The sequence below is a fragment of the Scyliorhinus torazame genome, chromosome 5, assembly GCF_047496885.1.
Source record: "Scyliorhinus torazame isolate Kashiwa2021f chromosome 5, sScyTor2.1, whole genome shotgun sequence".
NCBI lineage: Eukaryota > Metazoa > Chordata > Chondrichthyes > Carcharhiniformes > Scyliorhinidae > Scyliorhinus > Scyliorhinus torazame.
The window spans coordinates 162,401,280-162,418,323 of NC_092711.1; the positions used below are offsets into that span (position 1 = coordinate 162,401,280).

The 17,044-nt window shown below is 48.2% G+C and overlaps 3 protein-coding genes across 5 annotated transcripts in view; 2 read left to right on the top strand and 1 right to left on the bottom strand.

The window, feature by feature from the left end:
- Nucleotides 1-17,044, top strand: part of LOC140422239 (uncharacterized) — a 262,902-nt gene that overhangs the window by 215,483 nt on the left and 30,375 nt on the right. The gene's annotated exons all lie outside the window — the stretch shown is intronic.
- Nucleotides 602-12,416, top strand: LOC140422241 (uncharacterized). 3 transcript variants are annotated; one of them, XM_072507257.1, is made up of 3 exons: nucleotides 602-807; nucleotides 6,606-6,765; nucleotides 9,076-12,416. In XM_072507257.1, exon 3 carries the CDS (start codon nucleotides 9,426-9,428, stop codon nucleotides 10,524-10,526), a length of 1,101 nt encoding a protein of 366 aa, XP_072363358.1. In that variant the 5' UTR covers nucleotides 602-807; nucleotides 6,606-6,765; nucleotides 9,076-9,425; the 3' UTR covers nucleotides 10,527-12,416. The 3 variants fall into 3 exon arrangements, with proteins under 3 accessions (XP_072363358.1, XP_072363355.1, XP_072363357.1); XM_072507254.1 differs by lacking the exon at nucleotides 602-807 and adding an exon at nucleotides 824-1,113; XM_072507256.1 differs by lacking the exons at nucleotides 602-807; nucleotides 6,606-6,765 and adding an exon at nucleotides 824-1,113.
- LOC140422253 (uncharacterized) overlaps nucleotides 15,475-17,044 on the bottom strand; it is a 227,500-nt gene continuing 225,930 nt past the window's right edge. Inside the window, exon 3 of the mRNA XM_072507290.1 lies at nucleotides 15,475-15,843. Within this exon, the coding sequence (XP_072363391.1) occupies nucleotides 15,801-15,843 (43 nt within the window). The 3' untranslated portion in view covers nucleotides 15,475-15,800. The remainder of the gene's footprint in view (nucleotides 15,844-17,044) is intronic.

A 17,044-nucleotide genomic window follows, 5' to 3' on the forward strand; every position in this document is an offset into this window, starting at 1 on the left:
CAGAGGATTCAAGTTTGTAGAATAGAATCCCTCCAATGCAGAAGGAAGACATTCGGCCCATCGAGTCTGCACCGGCCCTTGAAAAGAGCACCCTACTTAAGGCCGCACCTCCACCCTAACCGGGGACCCTACATAACCTTTTGGACACTAAGGGGCAATTTAGCATGGCCAAACCACTGAAACTGCACATCTTTGGACTGTGGGAGGAAACCCAGGCAGACACGGGGAGAACATGCAGACTCCACAAAGTCATCCGAGGCTGGAATTGAACCCAGGACCCTGCAGATGTGTGGCAGCAGTGCTAACCGCTGTGCAACCCGTAGTTGAAGTCGGCAACCACAAAGAGTTAGTTGAAGCTAACTCTGCAATATCCACAAAAGCCTTCGTAGACTTCCGGAGACGGAGCTGTGCTGAGCAGTCGCACATCAGGTGCATCTCCTCCTACAAACCCCAAAATAGGCTCTCTTACTCAAAATAGCCCGCTAAAACCGGAACAAAATACCCCTCGCCCTAACTAACAATAGTACTATTGGAATGAATTTTTGGACTTGGCTGTGCACGCCGGGATACTATTGTACGAACACCGAATTCTGCTGAACACAAACTTTGGGGAAAATAAGTGTCCCCTGACCAGGTGCATCCTGTGTATGTAACTGACCCATTGCTCCACAACCACAGGAGCGGGTGACCAAACTCAAAATAGCAACCAAAAGAGGAAGAGGCCCTCTTTGTGCGTCACTAACAGACACCATGACTAACATATAATCACGAATGTGAAGAGCTGATTGGAACAATGTAACCTAATGTGTAAGGAATTGATTGGAGAAATGTGATCTAAATGTGTTAATCGGCTCCATGTAAATGAGTACACAAACTAATTCCGCTTTTTGAAACTGTATGTTAAACCAGTGTAAGCCCTGGCTCGAACGAGAAGATGTTTCCACAGACTGCAGGGTCTGGGACTCTTCTCCCAGAGCTCTGTAACAAGCTGGAATGCCGCCCGAGCCAGTGAACTGGGCAAGTCGTCAAAGTTCTGACAGCCAGAAATTAGAGTCATTTGGCGAGGCGGCCGGACGGCGAAGTGATATTCAGCGGATCAGGCAGTCAGACCGAGTGAGTAAGAGACACAATTTAAAATGTGTCCGTCTTGCTATTACAGGCTTTGTGATGGGAAGCTGCTCGAGGGCCCAGACTGAGCCTGAATGAAGGGTGCGATTGAGCCCCGTGTGACGGCCAGAGTTAGTTGGGAATCTGAGACGCACAGAGTGCCATGTGTTACCCGTCCGGTGTAATCATCATAACGACATAGTTACAAGTCAGGACCCCCACCTCTCGAGGCGGACGAGTGGGAAGGCCTCCGAGAACGAGTCGCCTGAGCGGGACCGGATTCGTGGTGATATTAGTTAACAAGTCATGGAAGCGAGTGGTCGAGGACCACCGAACTGGGGCCCCCCGGGGTCCCTGAAATGTAGGCAAAGAGTTAGTGAAGAAAATGTGTAAAGAAGGATGGGACCCCACAGTGTCGCTCACAGCGCAGAGAAAGTGGTGGGATGGACAAAAACGGGACACGACCGAAAAGGCCGGGATCATCTTGGTCCATCAACTGGTAAAACTGATAAAGCCGCCACCCAATGGCTCCGCCCCACCAAAACGGGACGGGGAAGAAGTAACAGGAGTCAAGTGTGCACCCTTTCAGCGGGATGCTACTGCCACAAACCAGAGATACAAGGGGCGGGATTCTCTGCCCCCCCCCCCCCCCCCGCCGGGTTGGAGAATCTGGCCCCTGGAGGTGCACCCACGGTGGCCTGGCCCGCGATCGGGGCGACCGATCTGCGGGCGGGCCTGTGCCATGGCGTCGGCCGCTGTGGACCTCCGCGATGGCCGACGGGAGATGAACGCCCCCTGCACATGCGCTGGGATGACGCCAGCACACGCTGGCGCTCCCGCGCATGCGCCAACACGCGCCGGCTGGCGGAGGCCCTGCGGCACCGGTTGACGTGGCACCAAGCCCCTTGCCAGCGCGGCGCAAACCACTCCGGCGCGGGCCTAGCCCCTGATCAGCACCTTTGGGCGGGAGGAGTGATTCACGCCACTCCTCAGCGCTGGAGTTGCCCGCCCCGCCGATTCCCGCAGAATCCCGCCCAAAGCCTCACTCCGCTGAGAAGCTGGCTGTTTTGAAGGGTTTCGGAACCCTTGCCACTTACAAAAGTATATATATATATATAATTGGATTGGGGGGTTCAAGGACCCGAGTCTATAAGAGCAAAACAGTTATATTAGACATAGCCGACCGACTGAGACCAGTCCAGATTTTTGTATGCCCTAATAATGAGGGATGAGTCCTGGGAATGGACCGACTAAAACAACTGAATATACTGATAGACGCAGCGAACCCCAAGGTTCACTGGCCACGAAATGACGATCCAAGGTCCGATTCAACCAACATTGCCACCACATGGCCAAAGTGAGGAGTGCAAGCATCCTAAAAGGAGATTGGGACGAGGAGCCGGGGCCTTTCGGCACTGTGTGCAGATTGATGGATGGGGTATGGGCCAAAATGAAACAGGAGATGGGGGAGATCCCTATGGAACCCATCGTCCTCCAAGGACCTGAACAAAAACCACAAAAGCAATTTCCCATGAAGCCCGAGACATAACAGGCAGTACAAGACGTTGTTCGGGATTTAGAAGAGAAGGGAATAATTAGGCTGACCGAGAGTACTACGTACCAGTATGGCCAGTAATTAAACCTGATAAAACATTCCGTCTGACCATCGATTACACAGAATTGAACAAGGTGACTCCTAAATTACACCCCAGAGTCTCGAGCCCAGCTACCATTTTGACCGAATTGAACCTAGAACACAAGATACTCACCGTTTTGGATATAGCTAATGGATTCAGGTCGATCCAGAGTCCCAGAATAAATTTGCCTTCACGTGGGGGATAAACAATGCACATGGACGAGGCTGCCGCAGGGATTCCACAACAGCCCAGCCATATTCCACCGTGTTATGAACTCCCTGCTGGAAAGGGTGGATTTAAGCCTGTATCGCAGCACAATTCTGCAGTGTGTGGATGATCTGTTGACCGCCTCAGAGGACGAACCAGGATACGCTGCAGCGTTGACGGAGGTCCTACAGGCATTAGAAACAGGAGGATTTAAAGTAAACCCCAAAAAGGCTCAGATAGGACGCAAGACCGTCATTTATCTGGGGCAACAGATATCCCAGGGAACTCGAACCATGCCCCAGGAAGCCGAGCGGCAATCCAGAAGATATCTCTGTCCGCGGAGTTCGTAAGGTTTTAGGGCTGTTTAATTATAGTCAGAATTTTATACCTGACTTTGCCGCCATAGCGGAGCCTATCCAAAGACTGGTAAAAGGGGGAAATCCTGGCACCCAGTCCATAGGCTGGGGACTGGAACAGGAAGAAGCACACGGGAAGTTAAAACAAGCATTGACTTCAGCCCCCGGCCTCGGTCTGCCAGACCCGAGAAAGCCGATCCACATACATTGCAGGAACGATGGTGAGTTCCATGCCGCAGTAGTGACCGAAGTCCACGGGGACAGGCGAAGACCAGTGGCATATTACTCAACAAGACAGCCGCCCGCACTGGCGGGCTTGTTTCGCTGCGTGGCAGCTCTGGACTGCGCAGCATGGGCGGTCAGGGTCAGCGAACCTACAGTAATGACCGGAGATATCATCGTACACACCAGGCATACCATTGTAGAAATGTTGAACAACAGTAAACTCAGATCAGTCTCAAACCTACGACAGGCCCAATGGGAATCTTAATTCCTAATGATAGATCAGTGTCATCATAAAGGACACGGGGGAAAAACCTGCAGAAGGAATCACATACACAGGAGAGTCCCATGTATACTCTGAGACAGGTGAGGAATCATTGAATCATAGAATTTACAGTGCAGAAGGAGGCCATTCGCCCATCGAGTCTGCACCGGCTCTTGGAAAGAGCACCCGACCCAAGGCCAACACCTCCGCCCTATCCCCATAACCCAGAAACCCCACCCAACACTAAGGGCAATTTTGGACACTAAGGGCAATTTAGCATGGCCAATCCACCTAACCTGCACATCTTTGGACTGTGGGAGGAAACGGGAGCACCCGGAGGAAACCCACGCACACACGGGGAGGATGTGCAGACTCCGCACAGACAGTGACCCAAGCCAGAATCGAACCTGGGGTAAGTGGAGCGATAGTGGAAGACCCTCGAGAAACCCCAGAACTCACCTGGATGTAGATGGATCTAGAAAATATGTCAACGGTCCCCACGAACCGGATGGGCAGTAGGAGATGACAAATTAGTAACAGTCCTCTCGGGAAGGCTGGAAGAAGCACTGTCAGCACAGGTGGCTGAATTGGTGGCTTTCACTCAGGCCCTGATCATGGCCAAGGGGAAGATGGTGAACATATCCACAGATAATAGGTATGCCTTCGGGGTCGTGCACAACTATATAATGGCATAGGACAGGAGGGGCTTTGTCACTTCTGGAGGAGATAGGATAAAACAACAACAGCATGTAGAAGCCTTATTGGAAGCCACAAGGTTATCGAGACAGGTAGCAGTGATAAACGTTAAGGCCCACTAGAAGGTAGAGACACCCCAAAAAAAAGGTAACAAAGCAGCAGACAAGGCGGCCCAAATTGCCCTGGAACACGACATTGCCGATATGAATGCCCAGGTAGAAGACATCAGTGATGAACAATTACACAAAGACATATCAAGGGAAGAAAAAGATCTGGAGGAAGGATGGAAGGGTAATTGCCCTTGCCTGCATCAGGCAGACCCTCCTTGAATTACACCATGGAATGGACCACTCAGGAAGAGAGACCATGATACACTTAATCGGAATGGGGCTGGTTTAGCACAGTGGGCTAAACTGGCTTGTAATGCAGAACAATGTCAGCAACGTGGGTTCAATTCCCGTACCAGTCATCCGAACAGGCGCCGGAATGTGGCGACTAGGGGCTTTTCACAGTAACTTCATTGAAGCATACTTGTGACAATAAGTGATTATTATATTATTATTAAGGAATGGTGGTGGCCAGGAATGGGGAGAGATCTAGTTAATCACTGTCAGAGATGCATCCCATGTGCGCAGTACAACCCGGGGCGCTCCATAAAGATCCGGGTGGCACATCAGCCGAGACCAAAGGGACCCTGGGAGAATCTCCAAATTGACTTTACTGGATCACAGCCCCTGAGCCAGAAGAACGATACTGCCAGTAATAATTGACTAATTTACCAGATGGGTGGAGGCATTCCCAACCCGAGACTGCACGGCCACAACCGTGGCACGAATATTAGTCAAGGACGTGATTCCTCGCTGGGGGGTACCCTTGCAACTAGATTCGGACCAAGGAACACACTTTACTGGAACAGTAATGAAGAAAATATGTGAGTGGATGGGGATCAAACACAAATTCCACATCCCTTACCATCCCCAAAGCTCAGGAATGGTAGAGCGGATGAATAGGACTCTAAAAACTGCCCTGACAAAGGCTCAAGAGTAGAAACAGCAGCAAGGGGTAGATGTGCTGCCTACTGTCCTAATGCAGTTAAGAGCGAGCCCAAATCGAACAACTGGATTATCACCCTATGAGGTGATGCGGGACGAGCTATGCAACTGCACCAGGGATAATAACAGGGGGAGAAGAAATATGTCCGATAAGGGAGAGGAAGCGTAAATACATATTAGAGCTCAGTAATCCGTTAAAGGAAATGCGGCAGCCAGTGTGGACTGGGCAGGAGACAAAGGAGAAAAATCTGGAACTTTTTCTGGACCGCATTCCCTGATGACCCGATAGCAGGGATGAAGGTGATGGTAAAGGTGCTACCTGGAAAGCCTGGGGTCGCCCCCAGATGGACCAAGTCCTGATCAGTGGGGAAACCTGTGTATGTGTGGACATAGAGGGTATGGGACGATAGAAACATTGGACACAATTAAAAGTATACCGAGAGTAAAAATATATATTTATGTTCAAACCAGGTAACTCCACACAACCAAAATTCCGAAGAACTGCAGAAGACCCATGATGTTTGCTGTAATAATGATAATATATTTGATGGTAGTAACCGGGAGTAGATTCCCAGCACGGAATGTACAGGGCTTGCATGTAAATCCCTACTTGTACATGTCATATGCATATGCGAAAGGCAAAGATGTCTCTAGCTGTTGGGTTTGTGCCCATGTGCTAATTCATGCAAAAGTGCCCTTTAATATAACTGAGGTGGCAGCGTGAATAATTAAGCAGAATGAGACGCGGGGGAAATCGCCGGAAGGTATCTCGGGGATAGATATGTACGCCATACATCTAGAACAATGGAAGAAGGCAGGGTACCATTTCTCAGGGGTGTTCACTGGGTTTTACCAACCCCGGTATAAATTCACCCAAGTTCCACCAATATCTGTGAGTAAAACATTTTCTTTTCTCCCCCTTTCCATTTCTTATTCTGACCTTCAATTGGTGACTTGTTTAAATCCTCAGGCCCAGATGAGATGTTTCCCAGGCTGCTGTGGGAGGCAAAAGAGTAGATTGCAGAGGCTCTGACAATAATTTTCAAATCTTCTTTGGTCACAGGAGCAGTGCCAGAGGACTGGGGGACAGATAATGTGGTGCCATTATTCACAAAGGGAAGTAGGGAAAAAACATGAAATTACAGACCAGTGAGTCTAACTTCAGTGGTGGGGAAACTATTGAAAACAATTCTGAGGGCCAGAATTCATCTCCACTTGGGAAGGTAAGGATTAATCAAGGATGGTCAGCAAGGTTTTGTCAGGGGGAGATCGTGTCTTTCAAATTTGATTTGTAGTTTTCGAGGCGGTGAATAGGTGCTGACGGTTGTGCAGTTGATGTGGTCTACATGGACTTCAGTGAGGCTTCAGTCTGTCATGGGAGACTTGCCAGGAAGGTAGGAGCCCAAAGGATCCAGGGCATTTTGGCAAATTGGATCCCAAATTGGCTTTGTGGCAGGAGGCAGAGGGTGATGGTTGAAGGTTGTCTTTGTGACTGGGACCCCATGTCCAGTGGTGTTCCGATAGGATTGCTGCTGGGCCCTTTGCTGTTTGTCGTGTACATTAATAATGTAGATGTGAATGTAGGTGGCAAGAATGTATTCAGATGACAAAACATTGTGGAGTGGTAAATAGGAGGAAAGCCTTATATTACAGGACGCTATAGATGATCTCGTTAGATGGTCAGAACAGTGGCAAATGATTTTAATCCTGCAAAGTGTAAGGTAATGCATGTTGGGAGGACTAACTAGGCAAGGGAATATACTATGAATGGTAGGATCCTAGGAAGCATAGAAGACCAGAGGGACCTTGGTGTGCATGTCCATAGATCCCTGAAGTCAGAAAGACACGGAGATAAGGTGGATAATAAGAGGTATGGGATACTTGCTTTTTATCAGCTGAGGTATAGAATATAGGAGCAGGGTGGTTATGATGGAGTCGTATAAAATGCTCATTAGGCTACAGCTGGAGTACTGTGTGCAGTTCTGGTCGCTACACTAGAGGAAGGATGTGATTAGACTAGAAAGGGTGCCGAGAAGATTCACCAGGATGTTGCCTGGACGTTTCAGCTATGAAGAAAGGCTGGTTAGGAGTTGTTCCCCTTAGAGCTGAGGGGTAAGTGATTGAGATCTACAAATTTATGAAAGACATCGCAAGAGTAGATTGGAAGAAACCTTTCCCCTTAGTAGACATGTCGATAAACAGCGGGCATAAATTTAAGATGAGTGGCAGGAGGTTTAGAGGGTATTTGAGGAAAAACATTTTCACCAGAGGATGGTGGAATATGGAACTCACTGCCTGAATTGTGGTCAAGGCGGGAAACCTCACAACATTGAAGAAGCATTTAGATGAGTATTTGACAGGTCAAAGCACACAAGGCTACGGACCAAGTGCTGGAAAATGGGATGAGAATAGATAGGTGCCTGATAACCAGTACAGACAGGATGGGCTGAAGGGCCTCTTGCTGTGCTGTGAAACTCTGATTCAATGAGGACAGCGATATATCTGTGTTGTTACATTGCACAGATTTGATACATTATTGGTGGCCTTGGAATAAAGTACATTGATTATTCCAGTCTTGTAGCATAGTACTGGAGCTAGTTTAGCTCAGTGGGCTAGACAGCTAGTTTGTGGTGCAGAACAAGGCCAGCAGTGCGGGTTCAATTCCCGTACAAGCTTACCCGAACAGGCGCTGGAATGTGGCAACCAGGGGCTTTTCACAGTAACTTCATACTTGTGACAATAAAATATTATTATAGTACTGTAGCTACGTTATATATTTCCGATTAGATTTATTACAGAAGATCAGGAGTCTAATGGACATTTCGAGTTGATGCCGACTCTGTTGAGCAATTCTGTCAGTCTCGAGTGGGTCCCATTCTGTAACCTGCAGCGACCATCCAATTTCATTTGGAATATTGATCATCTCTGCTTGTCTACCCTTATAGGCAGCAAGTATCAAGATCATGATCAGTCACAAATGCATGTTTCTCAACCAACTGGAACAAACCTATACATTAAACACATTTTTAAGCCAGTAATGTACACATATATCTGGCAGCCTGCATGAAGATTTTCAGATCTCTGCATCCAGGACAGGAAGCAGTGAGCGTGGATCTGTTACTCAGCCTGAATCAGCACCTTCACGAGCATTGGGAGGGTGAATATTAATAATAATCTTTTATTGTCACATGTATGAAGTTACTGTGAAAAGCCCCTAGTCACCATATTCTGGCACCCGTTCAGGTAGGGAGAATTCAGAATTCTCAGCCGGAATGGGAATTGAACCTGCGCTGCTGGCCTTGTTCTGCATTACAAACCAGCTGTCTAGCCCACTGAGCTAAACCAGTTCTGCATACAGCAGAATTGATACAGCAGAGTGAGAATGGAGGGAGAGTGTGCAGGATGGAGATTTACAGCTCTTTGGGAATGAGAGAGGAAAGAATGTTCCGTAGAGAACTAGAATTGTTAGAATTGTCTGTTCTGAATTTCTATCCTGTACTGACTGTGATGATTTTTGTAACCCCCTTTTACAGGATATTAGAAAGTGAGGATTTACAGGAAAAAAAATCTCAAAACGAACATCATGTCAAGTCTGACAATCAGTCGATTCATCGGGACCTGAATCTCATCAGCCTTTGAATCTAGAAGGAGAAATGTTTGTTGTGTCGACTTCAATAGATTTTCAACATCAGTGTGACTGGAAAAACACCAAGACACACACACACGAGTGAGAGTGTTCCAGAGCACTGACTGTGGAAAGAGCTATAACCAGTTTCACACTCTGAAAAAACATCACACCATTCACAGTGAGGAGAGACCGTAAACGTGTTCTGTGTGTGATCAAGGCTCTAACTGAATATCCGAACTGGAGAAATACAATGAGATGATAAACATGGAGAAAGTGTGGAAATGTGGAGACTGTGGGAAGGGATTTAAATATCCATCTCAGTTGGAAACTCATCAACACAGTCACACAGGGAAGAGACCATTCAGCTGCTCTCAGTGTGGGAAGGGATTCACTCAAATATCCAACCTGCAGACACACCAGCGACTTCACACTGGGGAGAAGCCGTTCACCTGCTCTGTGTGTGGAAAGGGATTCACTCAGTCATCCAGCCTGCAGAGACACAATGTCACTCACTCCAATGAGAGACCTTTTAAATGCTCTGACTGTGGGAATAGGTTCAAAAGGTCTCAGGAACTAATGTTCCACCAGCGCATTCACACTGAGGAGAGACCGTTCAGCTGCTCTCACTGCACAGAGAGCTTTAAAACATCATCCACATTGCGGAGACACCAGAGAGTTCACTCTGGGGAGAGGCCGTTCATCTGCTCTAAGTGTGGGAAGAGATTTACTCAATTATCCAACCTGCAGACACACCAGCGAGTTCACACTGGGGAGAGGCCATTCGTCTGCTCTGTGTGTGGGAAGGGATTCACTCAGTCATCCAGCCTGCTGAGCCACAATGTCACTCACTCCATTGAGAGACCCTTTAAATGCTCTGACTGTGGGAATAGGTTCAAAAGCTCTCAGGAACTAATGTCCCACCAGCGCATTCATACTGAGGAGAGACCGTTCAGCTGCTCTCAATGCACAAAGAGCTTTAAAACATCATCCACATTGCGGACACACCAGCGAGTTCACACTGGGGAGAAACCGTTCACCTGCTCAGTGTGTGGGAAGGGATTCACTCATTCATCCAATCTGCTGAGCCACAATGTCACTCATTCCAATGAGAGACCCTTTAAATGCTCTGACTGTGGGAATGGGTTTAAAAGCTCTCAGGTACTGATGGAACACCAGCGCACTCACACTGAGGAGAGACCGTTCAGCTGCTCTCACTGCACAAAGAGGTTTCAAACATCATCCACATTGCGGAGACACCAGCGAGTTCACACTGGCGAGAAGCCGTTCACCTGCACCGTGTGTGGGCAGAGATTCTCTCGGTCATCCCACCTGCTGAGACACCAGCGAGTCCACTAGTAAACGGCTCAGAACAGATTCCGTTACCTGGGGATCCAGATAGCCAGAAACTGGACACAGATCCACAAGTGGAACCTGACCAGCCTGGTGGAGGAAGTTAGAAAAGACCTTCAACGGTGGGGCTCACTCCCACTCTCCCTGGCGGGGAGAGTGCAGACGATTAAGATGAACGTACTGCCAAGGTTCCTCTTCCTGTTGAGATCCATTCCAATCTTCATCCTCAAGGCCTTTTTCCAAAACGTAGATAGTCTAATCATGGCATTTGTCGGCGGTAAGAACCCGAGAATTCCCAAACCGACACTGCAAAGAAGAAAAATCAAAGGGAGCCTGGCTTTACCAAATCTACAATACTACCACCGGGCAGGAACTGCAGAAAGAGTGAGGGGATGGGTACAAGAACCCAACACAGATTGGGTACAAATGGAGGAGGCATCCTGTAAAGGAACAACCCTCCGAGCCCTGGCCACAGCAGCACTCCTGTCCCCCTCAGCAAGATGCACAACAAGCCCAGTGGTAGCAGCCATGCTGAGAACGTGGACCCAGTCGACACAGCACTTTGGGATAACTAAAATGGCCCCCATGGCCCCATCTACGGCAATCACAGATTCCCCCCTCCCCCCAGCTATGCTAGATACCACCTTCAAAAGATGGAGGCGGGACAGTAGCACACTGACGGTCTGGGACTTCTACGTAGGACGCAGACTGGCGACACTGGACGAACTGACGAGGAAGTGGAAACTCTCAAAAGGACAGGAATTGAGACACCTCCAAATAAAACACTTCCTCCGCAAAGGGACAGTCGGGTACCCCAGGTCCCCAGAAAGCACACTACTAGAGGATCTGATTGGCACAAACAGCGAGAAGGGGGGGCTATGTGGGAAAATAAATTGACAGCCACTGAACAGAGCTCGAACACCACTGGACGAGACCAGACAAAAATGGGAGGACGAACTGGGGACAGAGGTAGGGTGGGGACTCTGGAAAGAAGTACTGAGTAGGGCAAACTCCACCTCCTCCTGTGCAAGGCTAAGCCTAATGCAGCTCAAAGTGGTGCACAGAGCGTACCTGACCAGAACCCGAATGAGCAGGTTCTTCCCAGAGGTGGAGGACAAATGTGAGCGGTGCCAGAGGGGCCCGGCCAACTACACCCACATGTTTTGGGCTTGCCCCAAGCTTGCTGGGTTCTGAACAGCCTTCTCTGAGGCAATGTCCAAGGTTGTGGGGGTGAGGGTGAAGCCATGCCCAATAGTGGCAATTTTTGGGGTATCGGAGCAGCCAGAGTTACACATGGGGAAGGGGGCCAACGCCCTTGCTTTCGCTTCCCTAATCGCACACCGGAGAACCCTGCTTGGCTGGCGATCGGCAGCACCACCCGCAGCTGCAGACTGGCTCGCTGACCTCTTGGAATTTCTCCACCTGGAGAAGATTAAGTACGACATCCGAGGGTCAGAGGAAGGCTTCCTGGATACTTGGGGGTAGTTCATAGAATTTACAGTGCAGAAGGAGGCCATTCGGCCCATTGAGACTGCACCGGCTATTTGAAAGAGCACCCTACCCAAGGTCCACACCTCCACCTAATCCCCATAACCCAGTAACCCCATCCAACACTAAGGGCAATTTTGGACACTAACAGCAATTTACCATGGCCAATCCACCTAACCTGCACATCTTTGGACTGTGGGACACACGGGGAGAACGTGCAGACTCCGCACAGACAGTGACCCAAGACGGGAATCGAACCTGGGATCCTGGAGCTGTGAAGCAATTGTGCTAACCACTGTGCTACCGTGCTGCCCCACGGTGTGTTCCAAAACCTGTTCGAGGCCCGAAACAAGGAGTAAGTTAAGAATTTTAAAAAACAAGATAGCTGAGGAACCAAAGAACTGCGTAACCCGGGGGGAGGGAGACGGGGGGAGACGGGGGGGGGGGGGGGGGGGGGGGGAGGAGAGAGACGGGGGGGGGGGGAGATTTTGAAGTGTCACAGGGCTCGGCAAATAACAAGGTGGCAAGGGTGGGCTCTCCTTTCCCCTGCCGACTATGTTACCGATGGCGACGATATCAGCCGCAATGTGGCAGCCGAGTTAGAGAAACATCACCAAAGCTTGGCGGTGGAATTAAAGAAATCGGTCGAGGAGGCCCCGGCTCATAGCTCTGCAAAATGGGAAAATCTGAGTAAAATCCTGGAAACACGTGGTGCCACCGAGAAAAGCTGGGAACAGCCTCTCCGACCACACTGATCAGATCGTAACAGCTTCTCCGACCATACTGATTGGATCGTAACAGCTTCTCCGACCACACTGATCGGATCATAATAGTCTCTCCGACCACACTGATCGGATCGTAACAGCTTCTCCGACCATACCGATCAGATCGTAACAGCCTCTCCGACCATACCGATCGGATCGTAACAGCCTCTCCGACCATACTGATCGGATCGTAACAGCCTCTCCGACCATACCGATCGGATCGTAACAGCCTCTCCAACCATACCGATCGGATCGTAACAGCCTCTCCGACCATACCGATCGGATCGTAACAGCCTCTCCGACCATACTGATCGGATTGTAACAGCCTCTCTGACCATACTGATCAGATCGTAACAGCCTCTCCGACCACACTGATCGGATCATACTGATAGAAACCAGCCTGACATCAGTAATCGAGGTTAACAAAAATGACTAAGATGAGCAATTTAGCAAACTGGTCACTTAGGCAATATGTCCGTATTGTGGGTCTGCCGGAGAGGATAGAGGGCAACACCCCCACTGATTACTTCACTAATATGACAATTAAAATGGTGGGTGGTGGGTTCACGTCACACCCTTTCCCTCCCCCCACATCTACAGTTCATCCTCTGATGTTAGTTTCTCTGCTGTTTGACCTTTCACCTCTTTTGTTCTCTCTGGGGACTGCCATTAACACTCTTTCCCCTTGGTATCTGTGACCATCAGCACCCGGTTTCCCTGGGTTTCTGTGGCTATGACTCATCTTTCATTCTCACTCCACAGTATAAATATTTCCCACTTTCTCTGTTAGTCTGTTAGCTTTAACAATGAGTCATCGGACTCGAAGCGTTAGCTCTTTTCTCTCCCTACAGATGCTGCCAGACCTGCTGAGATTTTCCAGCACTTTCTCTTTCGTTTCAGTGCCCCTGTGTCCAATGTGGGGAGTCACAGGGGCAGGGTACAGGGGAGCTGAAGAGAAACATTTGGGTCTGAAACATTGTGAACATGTTTTTATTCTGGTTATTCTTTTACTCTGGTTGTCTTTGATCCTCAAGTCATTTTCTGATTTTTTTTTAACCCATGTTCTGTTTCAATAATAAACTTGTTTCATTAAAAATATATATATTTTTTTGTCTTTTTCTGATTAAATTCATTCACTTTGGGGAAAGTGGGTGAGAGGGGTTGGCAGGCTCTTTAACAGAGAGTGAGCCCCTTGAAGGTAATTAGCAAAGGAGACAGAGGGGTGGAGGAGACCTTTTCTTTTGACACACAATGTTTAAAAATGAGATTCAGGGATGAGCTAATTTATCTAGGCTCTTTGAGGAGGGAACAAGGAATGTCAATAAAGGGAAACCTGGAGATGTGGTTTATCTAGATTTCCAGAAGGTATTTTCCAAGGGGCCACATCAAAGGTTATTACACATAATAGGAGCTCATGGTGTAGGGGGTTAACATATCAGCAGGGATAGAGGATTGGTTAGCTCACAGGAAGCAGAGAGTAGGTTTAAATGGGTAATTTCTGGGTTGGTAAGATGTGACAAGTGGAGTGTCAGAAGGATCAGTGCTGGGCCCTCAACTATTTACAACTGTATTAATGAGTTGGGTGATGGGATTGATAGGATGGCGAATAAATTTTCTGATGACACAAAGATAGTTCAGAAAGTAATTTGTGAAGTGGACATAAGGAGACTGCTAAGGACATTAAGTGAATGGACAAAACTCGACAGATGGAGGATAATGTGGGAAAATGTGAATTGTCCACTTTGTCAGGAAGGATTAAATAAAACAATATTATTTAAATGGTGAGATATTGCAGAATGATGAGGTACAGAGGGATCTGGGCGTCCGTGTACAGGAATCACAATAAGTTAGTTTGCAGGTACAGCAAGTGGCTCGATCGAGTCCTTGAACAGTTTAATCAGGCTTTATCGAGTGAGTTGAAATCACTTGGGAAGCACAATGGAATGTTGTGTATGGCAAAGAGACTGGAATATAAAAGTCGGGATGTTTTGTTGCAGTTGTACAGGACCTTGGTGAGACCATATTTAGAGCACTGTGTACAGTTTGGGTCTCCTTATTTCAGAAATGAGATAATTGCATCAGAAGCAGTTTAGAGGAGGTTGACTCCCCGGATTCCTGGAATGAGGGGGTTATCCTCTGAGGAAAGGTTTGAGAGGTTGGGACTGTATCCATTGCAGTTTAGAAGAATGAGAGAGGATCTCATGTGTTTCAATAAGATCATGAGTGGAATTGACAGAGATTGCTGAGAGAATGTTTCCCCCTTGTGGCAGAGACTAGAATTAGGGGACACTGCTTAAAAATTAGGGGTCTTCCATTTAAGACGCGGATGAGAATATTGTTTTTCTCCTGAGGGCCGTGAGTCTGTGAATCTCCATCCCCAGAGGGTGCTGGAGGCAGGGTCACTGAATGTTTCGGATTGAATTTGATAGATTCTTGATTGACGAGGGAGTGAACGGGTGGAGGAAGGAAAGTGGAGTTAAGACCACAATCAGATCAGCCCTGATCTTATTGAATGGCGGAGTGGGCTCGAGGGGCCGAATGTCCTGCTCCTGTTCCTGTGTCTGAGCAGTAATATCAAAGTGCAGCAGTATTACCATTACACTCTGGGTAGAAGCACCATCTCCAGGTAAATGCTCCCTGCTCTGCCCCAGATGCCATGGTCCCAGTCAGTGGAATATGTAAAACCTCAACAAATCTCTGTGCTCGGGGAATCCCTTCTTATACTTTATTACATCACAAAGTCTATGGAGACAGATTTAACCCAATCATTGCCGAGCTAACATTTGAATGGACCAATTACAAAACCTGTCATTGAACCATCTGTACCTGCCCAAGTCACGTCAAACTCTCAAACAATTGTCTTCCCCACACTCCGTCCCCGGTACAGGGAGTCATCATTCCCATGCCAAGCGGTGAAAACATGGTGGCCTTGACACCAGGGTGTCGTCTAGGATTCCAGGCACTCTTGTTTTCTCTGTCCTCTGGGAGCTGTTTATCTCCCTGTTCCCACACAGCAAGTCGTCTGTTCTCAGCTCAGCTCGATTTCTGCTGGAGTTTGGTCCCTTTTACACCTTTCGGATCAATAAAACATTTTGTCAGTGAAGACCCAAACCACAATTTCCCATCCTGTCACCTGTCGACCATCCTTACCCAGAGCATGATCACAACAGGAATAAAAACAGAAGTGTAACAATCAAATTCAAAATAAATCCACAGCCAGTCATAGAATTTAATTTAATGATCACTAATTAACAAGAAAACCCGAAGCACGGAGTCCCCCAGGATTCTTACAGTCCACACCTTGAGGGGGAGGAGAACTCTCTCTCCAACCCCTCACTCAATTTCACTCCGTTGTCTTCCAGTTCTGTTCTGGCCCCGCCTGCGGTAACATCTACTCGATCGTTTCTCCTGAAGGAATGCCGTGAGTTCTAAGTTACTGGTACATAAGGACAGATGCTTTAAGCAACAGATCAAACGTGGATGTAAAATATCCTCCAGCTCCCTCTTTACCCCTGTCCAACTTGTGGACAGTTCTTACTCAGTATTATTTCTCCCAAGTCCATTATTGGCCCAATCGAATTTTTAAATAAAAAAATACATATAGTTACAGGATGTGGGCTTTGCTGGCTAAACCCAGCATTTATTGACCATCCCTAGTCGCCTTAGAGAAGGTAGTGGTGAGCTGCCTTCTTGAACCACTGCAGTCCATGTGGTGTTGATACATCCACTGCTATTAGCGACTGAAGGAACAGTGATATATTTACAAATCAGGATGGTGTGTGGCTTGGAGAGGAACATCTAGGTGGTGGTGTTCCTGTCTGTCTGCTGTCCTTGTCCTTCTATATAGTAGTTCAGGGGTTTGGAAGGTAGTGCCTGAGGAGCATCGGTGAATTCCTGCTATGCATCTTGTAGATGGTACACACACTGCTGCTGCTGTGCCTTGGTGGTGGAGGGAGTGAATGATTGTGGGCGGGGTGCAAATGAACCAAGCTGCATTGTCCTGCAAGATGCCGAGCTTCTTTAATTTTGGAGATGCACTCATCCAGGCAAGTGGAGAGTGATCCATCACACTCCGGACCTCTAGATAATGGACAGGCTTACAGGAGTTAGGAGGTGAATGATTCACAGCAGGATTCCCAGCCTCTGACCCACTCTTGTAGCCACAGTATTTATATGGCTAGTCCAGTTCAGTTTCTGGTCAATGGTAACCCCTAAGATGTTGATAGTGGGGAATTCAACAATGGTAATGGCATTGAATGTCAGGAGGTGGTG

Bases quoted from the DNA above. Each gene is read 5' to 3' on its own strand.
- LOC140422241 (XM_072507257.1), top strand. From the start codon at position 9,426: ATGATAAACATGGAGAAAGTGTGGAAATGTGGAGACTGTGGGAAGGGA.